Source organism: Anabrus simplex, chromosome 1 (genome assembly GCF_040414725.1).
Source record: "Anabrus simplex isolate iqAnaSimp1 chromosome 1, ASM4041472v1, whole genome shotgun sequence".
Lineage (NCBI taxonomy): Eukaryota > Metazoa > Arthropoda > Insecta > Orthoptera > Tettigoniidae > Anabrus > Anabrus simplex.
Window position 1 is genome coordinate 130566653 of NC_090265.1, and position 24200 is coordinate 130590852.

The following is a 24200-nucleotide window of genomic DNA, read 5'->3' on the forward strand; positions in this document are numbered from 1 at the left end:
TAAATAATTGAAGTTCAACCAATTCAATACATAAAATAAAGAAATGTAGTAATTACATTCTTATTTAAATGGGACCGGTTTCGACCTTAGTCCAGGTCATCATCAGCCGTAAAAACAAGTAGGCGAAATCACACAATGTTTATGACAGAGTGTGAATCTGACCCATTTCTCCAATATTCATAAACATTGTGTGATTTCGCCTACTTGTTTTTACGGCTGATGATGACCTGGACTAAGGTCGAAACCGGTCCCATTTAAATAAGAATGTAATTACTACATTTCTTTATTTTATGTATTGAATTGGTTGAACTTCAATTATTTAATTTTTAATGACCATAATACATTTAACGTACCAACAGATCACAACAGATATTGTAGAGTAGATCACAAGTATTGTGGCACAACTAAGCAGCAATATGAACGAAAATTATTTGTCTTTGGCTTCCGTTTCCATACGCACTAATATACTAGTCAAAGACTACAGGAATTTAAAAAGTTCAAGCTGCAGCTGAAGTCAAAGGTTATGGAATAAGCGAGTCTAAGTTTACAAAAATGGGTTTCCAGTCGGAAAAAGTTCATTCATTCAATCAATCAATCAATCAATCAATCAATCAATCAATCAATCAATCTTGATCTGCATTTAGGGCAGTCGCCTAGGTGGCAGATTCCCTATCTGTTGCTTTCCTAGCCTTTTCCTAAATGGATTTCAAAGAAATTGGAAATTTATTGAACGTCTCCCTTGGTAAGTTATTCCAATCCCTAACTCCCCTTCCTATAAATGAATATTTGCCCCAGTTTGTCCTCTTGAATTCCAACTTTATCTTCATATTGTGATCTTTCCCACTTTTATAAACGCCACTCAAACTTATTCGTCTACTAATGTCATTCCACGCCATCCCTCCGCTGACAGCTCAAAACATATCACTTAGTCGAGCAGCTTTTCTTCTTTCTCTCAATTCTTTCCAGCCCAAACTTTGCAACATTTTTGTAATGCTACTCTTTTGTCGGAAATCACCCAGAACAAATCGAGCTGCTTTTCTTTGGATTTTTTCCAGTTCTTGAATCAGGTAATCCTGGTGAGGGTCCCATACACTGGAACCATACTCTAGTTGGGGTCTTACCAGAGACTCATTTTAACATTATTAGATGAAAATACGGACAATCAGCAAATAATTAAAAAATAAATACGGATGCCAGGACAGACACTAAAAATAAGGGCATGTCCTGGTAAATACGGACATCTGGTAACCCTACCATAATAATCAGAAACATTCTGACACAAGAGTGGTCATAGACAATGGTATTGCTACATCCAGGGACATAACCCAAATGGAGTACTACAGGGGGGCCTCATGAATCATCCATAGAATGGATAAGAAAGTCATGTACATATATGCTGATGACATTGTCATAGGAGGACCAATCCTGCAAGAAGTCCAAGATGCACTCAATAGACTCTCGGAATGGGCACTAGAAAATAAATTCACAATAAACACTAATAAGATGGTTCAAATGACATTCCAGAAGGGAGGAAAGAATGCATCTAAAGATCAACAGGGGGAAACAAATTAGCAATTACGAATCGGTTCAAATATCTCGGCATTTGCCTACAAACGACCAGACCGCCTTCTCTGTACATGTTAAAGAAATAGCAACAGCAGCGATTAGAGCCATGAAGTATATCCCAAATCCAGAAAAATTATCCTTGATCACTGCAATAAAATTATTTCAAGCAAAAATAATGCTGGTTTTAACATACGGAATAGAACTTACATGGGATCATTTAAAAATATGTGACCTAGAAACCCTAGGGAAAGTGAAGGCTTCATTTCTCAAGAGAACACTTGGTGTATCAAAATTCACTTGATCGGGCTGAGTGGCTCAGATGGTTGAGGCGCTGGCCTACTGATCCAACTTGGCAGGTTCAATCCTGGCTAAGTCCGGTGGTATTTGGAGGTGCTCATATACGTCAGCCTCATGTTGATAGATTTACTGGCACATAAAAGAACTCCTGCAGGACTTAATTCTGGCACCTCAGCGTCTCCGAAAACCGTAAAATTAGTTAGTGGGAAGTAAAGCAAATAACATTATTATATTTTACATGTACTACCAAAAGAAGAATACAAGGGATCAGAAATAAAATGCTTCTACCATCAACGACTGCCCTTCAACATCCATTAAGAAGATGAGAACAAAAAAGAATTGACATTTGGTGGGAATTTTACGGCATTGACCCAATGATGAAATGGGAATGGACTCAGTTTAACTACAAGTTGAGACGTCACCAGGTTTGCATGTCATGGTTTCGATCATGCAGTCTGCATCAATAAGAGATTCCATGAAACTTATGATCTGAGTGTGTGTGAACTGTGTAGTGAGAGTTGTGGAAGATACCACTTGCAGTTTTGTGAAGAGAGATCAAGATCATTGTGTGACTATGGTAAATAAACATAATGCACAATGTGTGCATTTCTTATATTAAAAAAAAAAAAAAAAAAAAAAACCTTTGAAGTGCTACTTCTGCAATAGTGCAATGGTAACTTCAGGAGTACCTTAAAAAACTCTCCACGCTTAATTTTGTGGATGATTTCTTCACAGTAATTTTTTTGTTTCATTTCAGCACTAAGCATCACTCCTTCCTTGCATTTATCAAGCCAATACCTTACTATCCATTCCTTAATTCCTAGTATGCTTAGGAACATTTTCAGACACACAAGCAATCTTTCTTCTCTTATTTTATGATGATGTTTTCTGGATTCTTGTTTGCAAAATGTTTTCATCATCATGGGATGTTCTTCTCTTCAGGACTCAATGGTCAGTTAGGCAAGCAATATATATCTTGTTTTGGTTCCAAGGAGGCCTTTTTCAAAAGTTTTCAAATATATTTTGCTTATCTTCTTCTGTAATTTCATTACATTTTGTAACAGTTAAAGAAATATATATATGTGCAAAGGGGCCCAGTTTTCTTTCACCTTTTACTACGTACTATATCATCCAATTTTCTGCCAATCTGTATCCAACACAGGCTTCACCTAGCATTCGCCAATGTTGAGCTTTCTTCCTTGACTACTCCGTTGGCTGTGCAACATGTTTTCTTTTCTTAAAACATAGCCTTTTATGACCGCTAAATGACATGATGGTATGTTGGAATATTAGGTCGTGCAACCAAGATCATCTTCAGAGCCATAACAAAGAACCTATCACTGGCAGTTATCACTCCATAGTAGACTCCAGATAGATAGACCCTATCAGAAGTGTAGTTCATTCCAATGCCCTTAGTCAAGGAAAAGATGTTGACTCAACTATGGAGGGCAACCATGATTTACTCAGTATATAGCCGACCCCTTTGTTAGAATTATTGGGGTGTTTAGCAATTTCTATCACCTCATAAATGGTTCTTGATGGAAAATGCTTCTCCTTACAAATGAATGACAGATGTTTCATCAAAAATGACTTGTAGGTAATTTTGTATGGCATGCTATGCCACAGCAGACTTCTCTGGCTGGCAAAGACATACTGAATGTACTCGCGTATTAGACCTTTTTTTCCTTCACATTTACAACCAAAAAAAGTGGGGGGGGTTCCAATATGCGATAACCTCAAATTTTGTGCAGTGAACACACGACTTCTAGGCTACAAAGAGATATAAATGGTACGTGTTAACATTAGATACAATATACGATAACCTCAAATTTTGTGCAGTGAACACACGACTTCTAGGCTACAGAGAGATATAAATGGTACGTATTAACATTAGATACAATTTTTTAATAAAATGAATGTATTCTGAGTTTTACTGGCTATTTTTGTTGTAAGGCAGTATTTCTAAATTTAAAAAGAATAAACAGTGAACATATGACTTTTAGGCCTACATATAAAGTAATCATAGTCAGTTTTAGTTAATCTTGTATCATGTCATTCGTTTCATCTCATTAAATCCTCTGATCAGTATCCAGTATTCAGGAGATAGTAGGTTCGAACCCCACTGTCGGCAGCCCCAAAAATGGTTTTCTGTGGTTTCCCATTTTCACACCAGGCAAATGCTGGGGCTGTACCTTAATTAAGGCCACGGCCGCTTCCTTCCCACTCCTAGCCCTTTCCTGTCCCATCGTCGCCGTAAGACCTATCTGTGTCGGTGCGACGTAAAACAACTAGCAAAAAAAAAAAAAAATCCTCTGATGAGACTGACTTCAGGAAGGGCATGCAGTCATAAAAACTTGCTACGAAAACTCATTTCACATCTTACTTGACCCTGTAAAGAAAAGGGATGAGGGTATAATATTATGCAATATTAATACAAAAGAACTTAGTGGCCAGTAAATCAAATGGCGTATGGCTTTTAGTGCCGGGAGTGTCCGAGGACATGTTCAGCTCGCCAGGTGCAGGTCTTTTGAATTGACTCCCATAGGCGACCTGCGTGTCGTGGTGAGGATGAAATGATGAAGACAACACATACACCCAACCCCTGCGCCAGCGAAATTAACCAATGATGGTTAAAATTCCCGACCCTGCCGGGAACTGAACCCGGGACCCCTGTGGCCAAAGGCCAGCACGTTAACCATTTAGCCATGGAGCCAGACAGTGACCAGTTATTTATGTCCATCAGTTAAGCAGTAGGCCTACCATACAGTAAACCTGATCATTTTTTTCATTTGAATTGTCGTCATCTTGTGCTGCCAACTTCCCTGCTACCGGCGCCGTCATTCCAAATGACGTCATCTTACTCCCCCTGAAAGTCGAGCCACGCTCGACCATTAACATAGATGTCACAGGTGAACAATATAGGGGAAGTGGAAAGTGTTTTTGAAGACTTTATTTGTAAAGTATGATATAACGTTTTATTTGTAATGACCTAACCTGTACTGTGTAATATTTATAACATATGTAATTGTAAATGGTAGATTTCTATTCTGTACTTACTGGAAGTATCTAGAAAATTGTTGAACAGGGTGTGTGCCTTTTGTGGGTTATGTTTTCTAGAAGGAATTTTCTTACTATTCTGGAATTTCTTACTATTCTGGAAATGGAAGATTCGCGAACGTGTGTATTCGAGAATGTTAGTTAAAGTTCGCGACGGGAGTAGAAATTGTGATTGGTGAACCTAGGAGGGGATGGGCGGACTCATACATTCTGATTGGCTACTCCAAGGCCAGAGTTTTCCTATATATAGTGAGCGAGGCAGCGATCGTGATGATTCGGTCTTGTCTTGGCCTGATCTGCCTTTTGTCTGTCTTGGTCTGCGTCGTGTGCAACGCCTTGCTTCCGGGATGACGCACCCTCGGGTAAGCACTCTTACTTCCCTCCTTTATTGCGTTTATTACTTGTTTTGTGTAACCACCGTAGTAAAGGTTACAACTGAGATGAATTAAAATTAGTCAGAATTGTCTCCAAATGGCTCATAAAATCTCTAGAAAAGTAACAATCCATTATCATTGAAATTCTGTCACTAAATTACTAAGAAAGACTCCATATCTAGCAACTAGTCTCTAGAATTGACCAAAGAGAATGGAATCGACTAGGCTGATGTGAACGAACACGAAGCACGCGAGAACGAGAGATTGACAATCGATATACGCGTCGCAATATATGGGTTTCAATAAACATCGCGCATTCGCGCACATTTGTCACATTAATAAATGTCGATATTTCATTTGAAACCGGCCAATAAGCGAAGGACTTCTGGCCACTGAAACAAAAACCAAAAATAAGCTAAAATCGGGAGAAATATTAGAATAATCAGGAGGCAGGAAGAACTGTTGAAAATCGGGACTCTTCCACCTAAATCGGGAAAGTTGGCAGGTATGGTAAAAACATTATATTAAAACAACAGACCAGGTTTTTGCAGAGATGTGGAAATATGCCGGCAGTGCGACTCATACATCCCTCCATATGATATTACAAAAGATTTGGATATCATAAAAATTCCCAGAACAATGGACACAGCTATTATTAATCCAATCCATAACAAAGGTGAAAGAAGTAACCCAGACAACTATAGAGGTATTTCCATCCTTGACTGCATGTATAGGATTTTCTCTAAGATACTAAATAATCAGATTAAAGAACAACTTGATCAACAGTTAACTGAATACCAGGGAGGCTTCAGACCTTGGAGAAGCTGCTCTGAACAAATAACTTTGAAGCTAGTCATGGCATATTACAGAAAACGAGACAAGCCCCTTTCAATAACGTTTATAGATTTCAAGAAAGCTTATGACTCCATCCATAGACCATCATTATTAGAAACTTTCAAGACATTTTGGACTTCACTCAAAGCTAATCAAATTGATTGAACTTTCTCTAACTAATACAATTTCTAAAATTAAGTTCAGAGGAGAACTTTCTGAACCATTCATGGTAACAACTGTTTTAAGACAGGGTGACGGATTGTCTTCTTTTTAACTGTGCCCTAGAGTATGTTATGAGGGAATGGTACAAGAACAACTCGAAAAATATAAAAATTGGAACACAGAAGGATATACATTTGAACTGCCTAAAATTTGCTGATGATCTAACTCTCTGGCCAATGGTATTCAAGAAACAAAACAACAAATAAAATCTTTACAGGAAATAGCTCAAAATATTGATTTGAAAATTTCATTTGAAAAAAACAGAAATTATGCTAACTCAACTTTTGCTTGCAAACAAAATCAAGCTTGGAGGCCAAGAAATAAAAATTGTAGAAAAATTTAAATATTTAGGTGAAATAATCACATATAACCTGAATGAGAAACCAGCATGGCAAAATAGAATAGATAAACTGGTTACAGCACAGCCTCCATCAAGATCATGAGGCACCACCTCTACAGCTAATTTTGAATTTTCTTTTATTAATACGTATGTACATAAAATTGATATGTTTTACCTTGTTCTTAGCGGCAGCCTGTAAATACATGAGGTCTTTCCAAAATAAATGGAAATTATATATAACAAAAAGTCTCTCTCAATAGCAAACAAATTGAAACACTACAAAACGGTCACCCATCCACAAATTACATATGCATGTGAAACATTATTCAAAACAACAAACACAGTTGCAGTAGATAGAGTACACATAAAATAAATACAAAATTTAATCCACCTACTCAATACTTAACAATCATGCAATGTTTATAAAAACATTACAATATACTATTACAAGGTACTAGTTTCGGTCCTATTAGGGCCACCGTCAGCCTAGCCAAGATACATATGTGTATACCATAGTCCTAAAACAGATTTGTACGGTGAGATGAAAGATGAAAGAATGGACTGGGGATGTGATGGAATGATATACATATAAAATGGTGAATATATGAACTGTTGTAGATGTAGCAATGTTATGTTGATCAGTGACAAATAAAATCTTTTGATATATGTCTCATAAAATTACATATTAATCAACAATTATCTCAAAATTGAATAAAATAAGCTCTATTTGACAAATAGTCTAAGGTTGCACATTTAAAATTTTGGGTTTTGCCAGATTCTAAATAATGTCCAATGTTTCTATTGAGTTCTAGAAGATATGAAGTTCAACATTGGTGCAGAGGGAATTATTTTGCGTGAAGTCCAATAAATCCATTGGCTATCGGCCAACATATGGTCGACTATAATCATAAATTTACGAACATCGAATTAGACATGGATATCCTTGAAATAGTTAATAAAGGCACTCAACTTAATATAATCGAGAATTTTTATATACATTTGGACCAATACTTTAATGCTAACTACAATGTCAATGAAATAACCGAGAAACCTAATATTTTATTTGATCTTTTCATCACTTATTTCAGAAAAAGCAAGTCAGCAGACCAAAACTCTTTCTTTAAGTCAATTAAAGGTCCTCCGCCAACACAAACACCACCATCTTCCCTCCCGCCAACCCCGCCTTAAGCCACTTCCCATTTCCCCACCCCTCCCCACTTACGTCTTTCTATGCTCCTCCCTTCATCAACTTCCTTCCCTCCTGCTCTACGCTGTTCTCACTCTGTTAGTTGCACTTCACCGGCAAGCTTGTTTCACATTGCATGCAAGGTGAGTCCTCAATGTTTTCTTTTTCTTTTTCCGCCATTATCGTTCTCTCATATTAATTTCTTTCTTGCGTTAACTCAAACTTTCTTTTCTCCAGGTTCATTTGGTTCCTATTGAATTGGGAATATTCCTTTGTAACACAGCAAGATTTCAATATATCACAAGATATGTCCAACACTTTTATCAACATTTAACCTCTGTTGTGGATTTATTGGTCTTCATGCAAAATAATTCCCTCTGAGCCAATGTTGAACTTCATATCTTCTAGAACTCAACAGAAACATTGGACATTGTTTAAAATCCAGCAAAACCCAAATTTTTAAATGTGCAACCTTAGACTATTCGTCAAATAGAGCTTATTTAATTTAATTTTGAGATAATTGTTGATTAATATGTAATTTTATGAAACATATATCAAAAGATTTTATTTGTCACTGATCAACATAACATTGCTACATCTACAACAGTTCATATATTCACCATTTTATATGTATATCATTCCACCACATCCCCAGTCCATTCTTTCACCTTTCATCTCACCGTACAAATCTGTTTTAGGACTATGGTATACAAATATGTATCTTGGCTAGGCTGATGATGGCTATAATAGGACTGAAACTAGTACCTTGTAATAGTATATTGTAATGTTTTTATAAACATCGCATGATTGTTAAGTATTGAGAAGGTGGATTAAATTTTGTATTTATTTTATGTGTAATCTTAATTCAATATGGAACCAAGTATGAAGTTTATAGCCTTAAATAGATAGAGTACTCATGTTAGAAAGGAGAATAGTAAGAACCTGTTTAATTAAAAATTATCAAGTAAACGGAGTCTGGAGACTACAGTAGCTTCTAATAAAACAGTTTATAAAGAAATAGAACCTGTGACTAGCACAACGAAAAAGAAATGAATATCATTCTTAGGGCATCTAGTACGGTCACCAGAAAATAGAATCAGTAGAAAATCAATAGACAAATTATGGAAGAGTAAGAATAATATTAGATGGATTACAGAACTAAAAGAAGATATGAGAGAGTTACAATAGAAGATTTAAAATACAAAACAAATACACTCAATGTGGCCAGTATCCAGTATTCGGGAGATAGTAGGTTCGAACCCCACTGTCGGCAGCCCTGAAGATAGTTTTCCGTGGTTTCCTATTTTCACAGCAGGCAAATGTTGGGGCTGTACTTTAATTAAGACCACGGCCGTTTCCTTCCCACTCCTAGCCCTTTCGTGTCTCATTGCCGCCATAAGACCTATCTATGTCGGTGCAACATAAAGCAACTAGGAAAAAAAAAAAATACACTCAACATATTGAAAGATAAACACACTAGACTACAGACAAAAATCAACAAGCAGAAAACAGGAAGAGTGATTCCAGAAGCAGAAAGGAAATTACGTTCAGAAAGGATGAAAGAATATTGGGCTGACAAAGAGAAGAAAAACCTCCATAAACCTAAGTAGTTGACTAAAAATTTAAAATAATAACAAAAAACAACAGTACATGTTTCGGCCTCATCAGGCCATCTTCAGCTGTCTAGAAATAACTAACTTAAAAATAATGTATATTAAGCTAAAAGAACCAAGATTCTTCCTCGGTATTACTGTCGCACTTCTCCAGGTAACTCAGTTTTGGCTGTGATCCTTGCACACGTGTTTTACGCATGTACCACACGTGACAGCAGTCTTATTGCTTTTGTGGCTTCCTCCCACATACGTAAAAACTTTTTAAAATTATTTTTATAACTTGCTTTACATTGCACCCCACAGATAGGTCTTATGGCGAAGATGGGATAGGAAAAGGCTTGAAGTGGGAAGGAAGCGGCCATGGCCTTAATTAAAGTACAGTACATTTGCCAGGTGTGAAAAATGGGAAACCACGGAAAACCATCAAGGCAGTGGAGTTCTTCTTCTTCTTCTTGCAAGTTGCTTTACGTTGCACCGACACAGATAGGTCTTATGGCGATGATGGGACAAGAGAGGGCTAGGAATGGGAAGGAAGCGGCTGTAGCCTTAATCAAAGTACACATTTGCCTGATGTGAAAATGGGAGACCACGGAAAACCATCATAGTGGGCTTCAAACCCACAATCTCCCATATGCAAGCTCAAAGCTGTGCGCCCCTAACCGCACGGCCAACTTGCCCAGTTTAAGGATATGACTCCTCCCTGTACTTTGATGTAAAAGCGAAAATTTCCATAGAGAGACTAGGTATTTTTGCTCTATTCTTTAAGTTTTCCTCCCTTCTCCGGTAACATTCCTCTGAGCAATTTGAAAGGAAAATTTTGAAGGAATTGATGGCTGCAATATCAAGTTCATAGGAAAAAACTGCCATTGGCCTCTTATTGTTTATGTTGGGGTGGAATACCGTATGTTGAACAAAGCAAGTCAACAGTGTCAACACCTCCCGTTGTTGAATTGTAATCAGTGATCTGCATGGGTTTGTTTCATAGTCCAGCTCATTAGTGTCGTGCATTGAAGACAATAAAAGCACAGCCTTTTTCTTCTTGGTGATAAAAGACACTAAACTTTTATTGTACTGAAAGTCAAACATACTTGGCCCAACTTCATGCGAGGTGTCCTGGAGGAATTTGGGTGGTATCTCTTTTCTTATTTTTTTTTCAAGGTTCACAAGAAAGTCAGCTTGTTTCCCAAAGGATAGCTGCTGAAACAGTTATCCGTGGTCACATTTCTGTTGGATTTCTTAACTGGTTCAGTCAATCTGTCAACAATATCAAAAGGTTTGTTTGAAAAAATGTATTATTATTATTATTATTATTTATTTTCCTTAAATTGTACATGTACAATTTAGGGGTGGTAGATGGAGAAAGGGCAAGCCCCACATACATGGAAGTGCCTCTATCCCCACATGTATGTGTACATTAACTCTACTGAATATTTACATATATGTAGACAATTTTAAATTTACATATTTACACTCCAAACACTGTACTCTTAGAATAATTATCTTGATTTATTCTATACATATTAGAGTAAGAAGACCCAGCCATTTATACTCCCACTCATACCCCTGTATACACACTCATTCACAACCACTCCCACATGCACATGCATACACATTCACTCACCTTCAACTTACTTGCACCCATCTTTCTTACAGTTCTAATTTATACAAGTTATATACATCATATACAGGTTTCTATTTACATATACATTTTCTTTACTGCGCGGAGGAAGTGAGGAAGATGAAGCAGACGGTAGAAGGTTCCAGGTACGAGCAGACCTTGCGTAAAACCAGTTTAAATACGAGGTTGTTTTAGCGAAGGGAGGGACAAGAGTAACTCCTTGGCCTCTCTTAACAGAGCGGTGATTAAGCTGCAGGCGGTGGAAAAGGGAGAGGTGTGTGTTGTCTGCCAGGGATTTCCTGAGGAAGGCTATGTCTATTTGTGTACATAACGAGTTCACTGGTGGCAATGACCTGGCTGTGTTTAAAGGGATGTGTTTGTTAATTAAACGTTCTGCTTGTCGCTGGATACCCTCTAGTTTCCTCATATTTTCTGTTGTCGTTGGATGCCAGGAAGGAAGACCATATTGTAGTAGGGGCCGCACCAGGGAAATATAAGCCGTTCGTAGGGTTTTACTTCTTCCTCCCCAGAGATATCTATGGACAAAACCTAGTGCTCTGTATGCCTTACACCTCACTCCCTCCACGTGTTTATTCCATTTCAGATTGTCCGTAATGCGACTACCAAGCAGTTTAATGGAGTTAGAAGTCAGCAGTTGGATTCCACGTAGAGTAGGTTGGTTCTGGAGTGGTTGTCTAGCTCTGCTTAGTCTTATACATTTACATTTCTTAATATATATATACATTTTATTTACCTCACACCACAGAGCTATACTATCCAGATCCAACTGGAATTGTACAATATCATCACTGTTTTTCACGTCTATGTAAATGATTGTGTCATCGGCATACTGCACCATTAAAATTAAAAAATTATTTTAATTACAACCACCTATTCAATACATTACAATACACTCATAGAATTATGATATAATCATGAAGTGTCTTATATAATGGGACATGTTTCGTTTGGCATAGCGAATATCATCAGCCGTTAATGCACAAAGACTAGGTCAGGGCCCTGAGCTTAAAAATGATCAAAATAGTATCATCATATCAAAAGAGTAACCATGTCGTGATAAAATAATGAATAATATAATATTAGACTTAGATTGTAACAAAATATGTCCAAGATAAAAATGAGTATTTGTCGTGGAATGCATTAACGATGGCAATCTGTGAAATTAAAAACAATCATGCGGTTGTTAATGTATGACAATAGATATTGTGGACATTAAAATATACATCAATGCATGAAGCATGGATTAATTATCGTGAGGATGGAGTTCCTTCGAATTATGTAAAAAACAAGAGTTAAAATAGAATTCATTGAATTATCGCGAGTCCAAGTTGAACCAGTCAAAAGGCACATAACAACAAAGAAACTAACTAAGGTTGATGTATAACATGAACTCCAACAGTTGTGAATTCCATAGGAGAGACAATCTTGATGCCAGAAATAAAGTGCAAGTTAAACTAGTCAATATTCACACGCTAGCGATGAACTCTAATTTTTAACTCTTGTTTTTATATAATTCGAAGGAACTCCATCCTCACAATAATTAATCCACGCTTCACGCATTGATGTATATTTTAATGTCCAGAATATCTATTGTCATACTTTAACAACCCCATGATTGTTTTTAATTTCACAGATTGCCATTGTTAATGCATTCCACGACAAATACTTGTTTTTATCTTGTACATATTTTGTTACAATCTACATCTAACGTTATATTATTCCCTTTTTTATCACGACATGGTTACTCTTTTGATATGAGGATACTATTTTGATCATTTTTAAGCTCAGGGCCCTGACCTAGTCTTTGTGCATTAATGGCTGATAATGTTCGCTATGCCAAACGAAACATGTCCCATTATATAAGACACTTCATGATTATACCATAATTCTACGAGTGTATTGTAATGTATTGAATAGGTGGTTGTAAATAAAAGAATTTTATCATTTTAATAGATCATCTTCAATACGGTTCCATTATGAGATTAATTACATGTATACTGCACCATGGTCGAATTTACACAATTTGGTAAGTTGAGAGTATACTGTAAATCATGTACAGAAGGGGCCCTGTCACACTGCCCTAAATTACTCCGGAAGTAATTATGGTTTGGTCTGATTTGGCTCCTCCGTACACAACACACTGCGTTCAACCCACCAAAAATGACCTCAGCCATGCCAGCAATTTACCCTGAATGCAGTAGTTGCTAAGTTTTAACATAAGTCTTTGATGTGACACCTGGTCAGAAGCTTTGCTCCAGTCCAGAGTCACACAGTCTATTTGTGAGACATCAGTCTGCTCCAAAGAGAACTGCCAGTCATCAGTGTCCATGTCCCTCCACCACTGTACTTCTCATCCAAACAGGGAACTGATAACAACAAAAAAAAAAACACCAAGGAAAAAGAATTAGTAAGTAAAATATATATACTTACATTGTCGCTCGCACTGTGGTTTATACAACAACTGTGCTCGCGCAGCGGATTCCAGACCACACTTAACGCCCACCCGTGACATCACTAATTTTCACAGTGAACGCTGTAAAGATAGAGATTCGCTGACTGTGCGATCTATTGGCCCAAATCATAGTTGAGGATTAGCAGTGGCTCTCATTGGAGACATCTATGGACAAAACCTAGCACTCTGTATGCCTTACACCTCACTTCCTCCAAGTGTTTATTCCATTTCAGATTGTCCATAATGTGAATACCGAGCAGTTTGCCGTGAAGCAGCAGTATCAGAAATTTAAAAGATGCAGTCAAATGATGCATGCACGAGCGCCTGGAGGTTAGGTGTAAGTCACCAGTTTTTCTGCAGTACTACACTAAAATGCTACAGTTGTGTAGAAGAAGAATGAACATGAAGTAACTGAGGATCTTCACTGCTGGAATTACATGATTCCAGATGGTTTTCCACATTTTAATTTATATCACAGTTTTACTTAATTTGTAATTTGTCAGGTTCCATTTCTTTTCGTAATATAGAATCAGTGAATAGTCATTTTCGTGTGGTTGTATTGACCTATATTCATGTAATTGAAGAAAAATCAACAATGTGAAATTTACACATATGGTTTTTGACATACTCTATTGGTGAAAAATATCTAATTCCCTCCATGGGAACTTAGAATTTTCCATTTGGAATTGCTAGGCGGGCAATAATTCCATTGTGGAGATTTATCTCCCGTACGCAGTTATCAGACTGTGCCTCTTATTATGGGCTTCTGATAAGTTCACCTGGATGCACCCCAGCGTCAGTGGGTGGGGTCTGACACATCCCACTCTGATGAATCTAGTGTCAGACCTAAGACGAAACACTGGTTAATAGAGCAAACGCCTGAAGAGCCTTACGTCTGATCTGTTTATGGTAAGTAAAAACGAAAAATATTCATCTATGAATTATTACGTCTTACATATATACATATCCTGAAGGCTAACAAACCATTTACAGGAAATATAAAACATGCCACGATTTACATAATGGCAATGCTGGTGGACTTGCGTACAAGATGTTTAGGGCTTTAGTTGTTCTCTTCAGCTGACTGTACTGCGATGACGTCATGTTCGTCACTGGTGGCGTTGTGCTATGCAGGTCTCCACTTGCCTTGGTGAGGTAATACAGCCTTTTCAAGTTAGTCAACAAATATGCTTATCTATTACCATGATTTTCATCATAAAAGAAACCTTGTTTTAAGGAGATTGTACGCTGTCCTATATTAAATACATAATTATACAGTTTTAGGGTAAAAAGTTCCATGGTATAAATTAGAATAAAGTTTTATTTTATGAAGTGAACATAATGTTACAGCATTCAAGGTTACATATTTCATGAAAAGTGAAAGTTGGATTACGTTATAAACATGAAACTGGAACTAATCTCATCACTTGTTAAAATACACACTTTTCCTCTGTGGGAGATGAAGACTGCACTAACAGTAGATATTACAGTGTAGCATGTTTTCTTTCCTAGAATGAGACTGAATATTAAGATTCTAGCAGTACAGTTGAGAAAACCTTTTGACGCATCCAACCAGATTACTTCTTACGTCCTCCACGTTCCTTAAGCTGCAGAGCAATGACTGTGCCAGGCATGATGTTATAGTACGCCAGAGAGTTTGAATCTTTGAAGAACAAGCCCTGAAATAAAAATAACACATAAATTTCTCCTGGAAGAAAAGGTACAAGGGATGAACAATGATTTTGAATAGTGTAATATAGGATTAAGGCAAGGAAGTGTACAGTTCCCAGCCCTAATAATCATAATAACACATAAGTCACTGAAAGAAGTGAAAAAAAGGACATTAGTAGATAAGACGAATGCAAAGCTATTTATAGATTAATTAATAGTTTGAGGAGAGAAAAAGAAATTCAAGCCAGATAAAATGTGGAATATAGAAACTGAAAAGCTTGGAATAAAGATGAATGTATAGAAAGACTGTGGCAATAACTAGAGAAAAGAGACAGGGAAGTAGAAAGATTATGATACATAACAGAGAATGGGTGATAGTTGAGAATTTCACACAGATAGGCAGTATGCTGGTGCAGGAAGAGAAAACAGAATGTGAGGTATGCACAAGAAATGCAACATCCAGAGGTTTCTATAAAAGTATTAGAATCTTACTGTGGAAGAAAGAAGTCTGTGGTGAATGCAAGAGAAGAACTTTTAACAACCATGTCACATTATGGCCAACAGTTAAACAACATTTTACAGTTCCAGTTTCCTGGGTAATGCTGGTGAGCCTCTTCCACCTGTCTTATTGAGATACGTTCTAATGTTAATGACGTCCTTCAGTATCCTACCCCGATCTGCAAGGTCGATCTTTACAATGTTTGTCCAGTGGGTTCTTGGGTCTTTCCACCATCCGTTTTCTTGCCACATGCTTCTCTAAGTTACCATAAGCTGTCCTTGTTGGCTCCATTATCATTACATGCCCGAACCAACTCAATCTGGATATGCTGACCCAATCTAACAATGTCTCAATCCTAACTTCCTTTCCAACAATGTCCTTCCTTAATTTGTCCAGTTTTGTTTTTTGAATTGTGGACCGCAGGAACTTCATCTCAAATACCAGTAACCTTAACGAGTCCTCCTTAGTGAGGGCGCAAGTTCTGATACTTTAGGTTAAGATTAGTATGAAGTATTGAGAGAACATCACCAACTTTGATTCTGTTAGTATTTTGGGGTTCCAGAGGAGTGTTCTTATGCACTCTATTTGCCACCTCCTTTATGGTTAGTGTCTCTCTTTTTAGATATATCCTATGCATTTCTGTGTTAATTGCTTAATTATAATGTTGAAATTTACTCATTGCTAAGTATGGGACTCAACAAGTTTACCATAATTATGAGGTTGTAATTATTTTCAATTAATGTTGAATAAGTCTGAATAATAAGTTGAATATTGTTGAATGTTATAACAAGGATGCCAGTTCTGTCTGAACACGTCACAACTAATAAGCCTGAATGAAGCTTTCACACTTTCTCTTTTGAACTGTTTATTATGAGAAAAATGGATGGGAACGAAAATATTCCTCTTGAGAAAAGAAAGCTCCCTGTGTGTAGCGAGAATCGAGATACAAGACCCAGATGGCATGAAACCAGACCTGATGACACCACACTTTTAAGGATTAATGCATCAGAATGCAAACTTATTCAGTGAGTAGCAAGTGGCATCTAGCTTGCTCTACAATTATGTGATGCACCATTACACAAATTTTAGGGGCTGTATCCCTAATATTTATGCAAACTGTATTGCAAAAGTACTGTGCAGGCTGAAAGAAACACACTATTCATTAAAATAAGTTTGCATCCTAATCCAATAGTGCTTCAAGATCCGGGCTTTAGTTATAGCGTATCCTCTGTTCATCTTGATTCCCGATAGGTCTATTTATTCTCAGTAATATTTTCCTTTCCAGGTGTCACAGAGCATTAAGTATTGGTTTCCAGGTTTCAGTGCCAGTTCCAACCAGAATCATACCATAGTCAAATATAACGACATACCGAAAGTCACGGGATAGCAGTATTTAAAGGTGGCACCAATGTACCGTGACATTTTGGAAGTGTCTATGCTGGTTGTGACAAGGCAACGTGAATTATTGCCTTTCGAACAGGTTATGATAGTGCAGGCCAGATGAATGGAAAGTTCCATTGTCGAAGTTGTGCGGACATTTTTAACATTCCTCGATCGACAGTGTAACATGTATTGGAAATACCTCGTGGAAGGCATTACCACCCAAATAAACAGTGCAATAGCTGACCACAGGTGCTTAATGACTGCGATTAGCAGAGTCTGGCTAGAACTGTGTAACAGACAAGCCACACTGGCTCAAATTACATCCACATTCAATGCAGGAGATACCAGACGCATATCCAGCAGGTCAATGCAGCGTTCTTCAACATCAGCGGGATGTGGGGCAGAACTCCAACCAGAGTGCCCTTGTTAACACCATGACACCAGACACAATGTCTCACCAGGGCGCATGGCATTGCTAACTGGACCCTGGACCGGTGACACGTAACTTGCTCTGATGAGTCACTGTTCCAGTTATTTTGAGCTGATGGTAGGATTCGGATATGGTACCCCATTTGTCAACAAGGCACCATACAGCCTGGTGGTAGTTCCATAATGGGGTGGTGTTCATGTGGCATGGGGTGGAGATTTCCACACTGACGTAAACCGGCCGCAGTTAATTTTTGTAATATGAAACACCATTTGCGTACAACAGGTTCACTCTCCCAACTGCTTCCAGGCAGAGAAGCACCTGTGACTTCTGGAGCTAGAGCAGAGGTTGTGCTGAACGCTACCGTGCATAACCCGCAAATGTGAACCTGGACAATGGCACAACCGGCTAATATCAGCCAGTTGTCTGTAGTATGCATCTTGCATGAGAGTCGTTTTTACCCCTATCATCTGCGACTACACCAGGTGCTCCACGGAGCAGATTTCAAGAGCTCAGGTTGTCTTTTGTGAATGGCTACTGAGGCAAATGGTAAAGGGTGGGGCATTCATTTCAAAAATCTTGTTTTCGGATGAATCACAATTTCACATTAATGTTATCATGAATAGCCACAACATGCATTACTGGAACACTGACAATCCCCACTGGATAAGAGAGGCAGCATTTCAGTTACAATGTGGAGTAAATGTTTGGTGTGGTATTTTGGGTAATCACTTAATTGGCCCACATTTCTTTGAGGGCCTTTCGCAGAAACCTGCTACCTACATTTTCTCTGCCATCAATTACCACTGTTGTTACAGGATGTGCCTCTAGGACACAGAGTGTTACCATGGGGTTTAAACCTGATGAGCTTCACTGAACAATTCAACAGTTCAACAGGGTAAAATGACCTCAGACCCTGTTTATTATACAAAGGAAATAAGAAAATTAAAAAAATGTAGAATAGTAAACAGGAAAATCAAAGAGGGTAGGGAGAGTATAGAAACTAGAAAACAGCTAATGAGGGAACTGAATAGAGTGAAAAAGGAAGCAAAAGAGAATTATATGAATGGCATACTTCAAGAGGGTAATGACCACAATGGGAAATGGAAAAAGCTGTATTCATATATCAGGAATCAAAAAGGAAAAGGAATCCAAATTCCTACAATGGTGGGAGGAGGGGGTGAACACTATTTAACAGATACTGAGAAAGCAAACCTCTTCAGTAGGGAATTCAGAGATTCAGTAGAAGATTGTCAGGACTTGGAAACCATAACAGAAGATAGAGAGGGAGAGACACATAGGGAAACAAGAAGCTTCTCATTCACAAATGAAGATATTTTCAGAGAAATCCAACTGCTTCAGCAAGGAAAAGCAGCAGGAAGTGATGAAATTACTGGGGAGGTATTAAAGACAATGGGGTGGTACATAGTGCCTTATTTAAAATTTCTCTTTGACTATGTCATAAATAATAGTGTAATACCAAAGGAATGGAAGGAATCTATAATAATAGCAATTTATAAAGGAAAGGGTGATAAAAGGAAACCAGAGAACTACAGACCAATCAGCCTGACCAGTATAGTTTGTAAAATACTGGAGAGTTTAATATCAAAGTATATCAGAGGGATATGTGATGATAAAAATTGGTTCATGAGGAGCCAGTATGGATTTAGAAAGAAATTTTCTTGTGAGGCACAAGTGGTGGGATTTCAGCAGGACATATCAGATCAATTGGATTCAGGAGGTCAGTTAGATTGCATAGCCATAGATATTTCCAAAGCCTTTGATAGAGTGGAACATGGAATATTATTAAATAAATTGGAGGGAATAGGATTGGACGTAAGGGTTACACATTGGAAAAAAAACATTTCTAAATTCAAGGGTTCATAAAGTCAAAGTAGGAAATAATGTATCTCAGGAAGAAAAAGTTTGGAAGGGAATTGCACAGGGTAGTATAATCGGTCCGTTACTTTTCTTAATATACGCAAATGATTTAGGGAACAATATAACATCAAAATAAGATTGTATGCAGATGACATAATTGTTTATAGGGAAATAAACAACATTGAGGATTGTTCAGAATTACAAAGAGACCTTGAAAGTATCCAACAATGGGTTGAAGAAAATAATATGAAGGTTAATGAAGGCAAATCAACCGTTACAACTTTTACAAACAGGAGCTTTAAAACTGAATTTGAATATTCTTTGGACGAGGTAGTTATCCCAAAAGATGGCAAGTGCAAATACTTAGGCATGAGATTTGAAAGTAATTTGCACTGGAAGGGTCATGTTGATGATATTGTTGGGAAAGCTTACAGATCGTTACATGTCATAATGAGGCTACTTAAAGGATGCAACAAGGAATTAAAAGAAAAAAAGTTACTTGAGTAAGGTTTGTCCATTATTGGAATATGCAAACAGTGATTGGGATCCGCACCAAGAATACCTAATAAAAGAAATAGATAGTGTGCAGAGGAAAGCAGCAAGATTTGTAACAGGGGACTTTAGGAGAAAGAGTTGTGTATCAGAAATGTTAAAGGAACTTGGGTGGGAAACTTTAAGTAAGAGAAGGGAGAAAACTAAACTTATAGGATTATATAGAGCCTATACAGGAGAAGAAGCATGGGGAGATATCCGTGAGAGGCTTCAGTTGGAAAATAATTATATCGGCAGGACTGACCACAAATATAAAATTAGAAGGAATTTTAGCAGAAGCGATTGGGGTAAATTTTCATTCATTGGGAAGGGTGTGAAGGAGTGGAACAGTTTACTAGGGGTAGTGTTTGATCCTTTTCCAAAATCTGTACAGATATTCAAGAAGAGAATAGACAGCAACAGAGAAAATAAATGAAGTGTTAGAGGGCATTTGACCAGTGCAGGTTATTGTAAATAAAAAAATGTGGGTGAATAAATTAATTCCATCCCCTGGTCTAAGGACTTTGGACACCCAAAGTAGGGGACTGCCTGTAGGGGTGAAGTACAGTGGGGACTTCCGAGGGCCCTGGGACCGCTACGGTAGCTGTGAAGGCCCTTCAGGAACTCTGAAAAGTGGTGGCAAAAGGGGCTCTGGTTAAGACGCAGCAGGTCGTTATGCTACTCAGGTTCCAGAACGGGTAAAAAAAAAAAAAAGTACATAAATAAATGCAATGTAAATATTAACCCATTCACATACGATTTAACTGAACTTATTTATGCCTTGGTATACCATTTATATTCCTTACTTTGCATGATATTATCACTGACACTGAAAAAGCATGCTTTACAGCAACGTAATAAGAGGAAATATCCAAACTACTGTCAGATGTACTTTGTGAAGTCTTTATGAATATGGTAGGTCATAAAACAGTCATATTCGTGCATCACCACCATGCACCAGTGGCATTCAAATGAAGATTCCTTCCTCAGACCCCGTGTCACACAGACTTTGCATCTCCGTGATGGGAAAACCTTCTTCGTTGTTGGGGGTATTTTGGTCGGAAAGTGTCCCCAGTACCTCTCTTGAAGTCTCAGTGGCGTATCCCCAGTGCTTGGGTGCCTTATTTTGGATAGTCAGGCAAGATCACACTTGCCAACAGCTGTTCGGCCATATTGATCTGGAAGGTGATAAAGCCTACTCGCTTCTTTTCAGGGTAGAGGACGGGATGAATGATGTTGGTATTCAGAAGTGTCATGTCTAGCATTTAGAAGTATATTTTTTGTATCCTTTTACATACTTCCTCATCAAGGGGAATGATGCAAGTCTCTGGTCATGGGAATCAACACCATCCTTTCCACAGTTGTAGTCAACAACAAGATTGGGTCTGAATGACTTTTTTCCATCATACATTACCACTTCAAGGTAATCTGGCCTTCATTTCATCCACAGATACAGGAAACCAGTGTTCCTTTCCAAATGACATTACCCTATTTATATCCTCACAAGCCGATACAAGACATTTACTTGCATAAGCATTTACCTCATAGGTTAGATGTTCCCGAAAAGTCTGCTGTTAGAAATTCGTTCACAACTAGTAGTTCGTTCGGGCATTGTCCTAGGTGCCTTTGGAAAACACTTTCACCACTTGCGATGCATGAATGATACTCTGGAGTATTACTCACGTGCTTCCAGTTCCATTCTCTATTGTGTAAAACATGATTAGAAACCGCTGGTGCGGCATCAGTTGTAGGCCTTAAATTCAGTGACATATTTGACGGCAAAACAGCACTTTGTTCACCCCTACCAGCGCTAAAGTTTCTATCACACAAACTACTTTCATTATTTTCCATATCCACTAAATTCTTCATTGCTTATTTCTATATCAATGTCATTCTCTTCTAAAAATTCCCATATAATCGCTTTGTCACTCAACATAGAGGCAGCCACGATCTTGCTTACGATGAGGTTGCTAAGTTACTGGTTATTCTTTCCGCAAAATAAATGCACAGGCATGTTTATTGAATACATCAATGGAATAAAACAGTGATTCCATCTGTCAAGAGGTTACCTTACTAATATCAAATCCTTTCACAAGGCAAACCGGCTTGGAGCGGGTCCGGAAATAAACACTACGCGCGGACGGAGAGATCCGTCTTTGTACCGGAGTGCAGTTGAGAGCCAGGACGGAGAGATCCGTCAAAGTACGTCAAGTGGTTAATCTTATACCAGTTGTATAGTGTCATTTGAAGTAATTCCACATACTGTATATCAGTTGACTATATTTGTAAGTAGTACAGGAGATATTATAAGTAGAATTTTGTAAACTATATAAATTTATTAAGGATGAGCTGTGTGTTTAATAGAAAACATTGTTAGCGTAAATTGTATAATATTGTATTATAGGAAAATTTTCTTCTCTTGTTAATTTAATATTTAGTGTTTGACAATAATGTATTTTAGTGTACAATTTGCCACCGAGGTAGACACCTCATTTGCAAATAAAGAGATTTTGATTTGATTTGATTTGATTTGATTTGATTTGATTTGATTTGATTTGAACCACATGAATGCTACACAACCCAGTCAATGGATAGGAAGGAGAGGATCTGTCCCTTGGTCTGCCAGATCACCAGATTTAACACCATTGGACTTCTTTCTATGGGGCCATTTAAAACAAGGAGTCTACGCACAACAGCCAGAAGATCCTTTCCTATCAGAAAGAATTGAATAGACAATGGCGAGATACTCAAGATTACATGAAAGAACAGCAAAAGAGAGATGATCAAGTAGGAGCCGCCTCATCAGAGTATCAGGAGTCTTCTCGTAAAAGAAACAAAGCATCTGTCCTGAACTCCGACGCAACGGGTGAAAAAAAAACCCTCAAAATTTTCTCTTAGGAAGATTGCCTGAAAACAAGGAAGGGGGAGCCACTCTGCGTGACCCAGGTACATTATTGACATGGAGAGGACTCAGAACTACTCCATGAGAAAACAACACCATCTAGACCAACAGACCAGCTGCATAGCTTACCAGTAATTGCCATTAGGATTGGTAACATCAGAATTATGTCATTAGTAGATTCAGGAGCTCAAGCCTCCCTCATTTCAACTAGACTATTGGAAGCCACAAAGGAAAAAGATGATGTACTTGTAATGCCTGTTTCCCAACTTAGGATTAAAGGGATTGTGCCAGATAAATACATTAAATGTAAGTTGCAGACTTTTGTGGAATTCATCGTGGGAAATGTTCAATTCGAGCATATTTTTTTTAGTGCTTTCTCAGATAAAATTTAATATTATCCTTGGTTCTGATTTCCTTATTAAACATGGAGGAGTGATTGATTATGCTGCAAACATTATATTTTACAATGTTGACCCTGTAGAATTACAGTTGGTTGAAGGAGATGATGGTCGAACACAAGGGATAGATACCCCGCAGGAAGACTTCGATGGTGGGAATAGCTATGCTCCGCCAGTCGAAAACGAAGAGGGTGATCCCAATGAAGTGGGACCCGTCGAAGATGTATCAATTATGGAAGAGATGTTCGACGACGATCCAGACTATATTAGATCCACAGTCGGTGTAATTGAAGACCCAGTGGCCAACAAGGACATTGCAGACACAGTTGAGGAAATCTTCAGAACTTATCCAGATGTATTCAATGAAAAAAACCCAGAGAGATCTGAGATTTTAGATACCATCTGGATGTTAAGGATACTTCCACATACAAGAAACAACCCTATCCCATACCGGAAAAATACAGGGCAGAGGCAAGAGCGCTCATCAAGCAGATGGAACCATCGAGGTAACATATAATGCTTCCAACTTAAAGAAGTACTTTGAAAGAAGTGCATAAAGAAAATCCTGATCAAATTTGCTTTGTTCTGAGATGGGGGGGAACATGCACCGGAAACACCGCAACGTGAAAGCAAGTTTGAAGTGTGAGAGTTAAACTTCATGCGATGTGAAGGATAGGCAAGCCCGCCGAACTCCGCTGATGTACACGGCAGTGACATGGCCGCCTCGAGCCGGTTTCACACAGCGAGCATGACCATATATGGTGATATTGCGAATCAATCTGGCTGACAGGCAACATGTGATCAGTTACTCAGTTCAACTGTTTTCTTTTCAAGTGTTGATTTCATGAACCTTTGTGATTCAACGTGGTGTTTTGAGTCAAAGATTCAAGTGTCAATTTCATTAATATTTGATGTATCCCACTTATAA

The 24200-nt window shown here is 38.0% G+C and overlaps 1 protein-coding gene across 1 annotated transcript in view; it reads right to left on the bottom strand.

Moving 5' to 3' along the window:
- Positions 1 to 14883: 14883 nt before the first annotated feature.
- Positions 14884 to 24200, bottom strand: part of Sf3a1 (splicing factor 3a subunit 1) — a 164122-nt gene continuing 154805 nt past the window's right edge. The window contains exon 15 of the mRNA XM_067139124.2: positions 14884 to 15259. Within this exon, the coding sequence (XP_066995225.1) occupies positions 15158 to 15259 (102 nt within the window). The 3' untranslated portion in view covers positions 14884 to 15157. The remainder of the gene's footprint in view (positions 15260 to 24200) is intronic.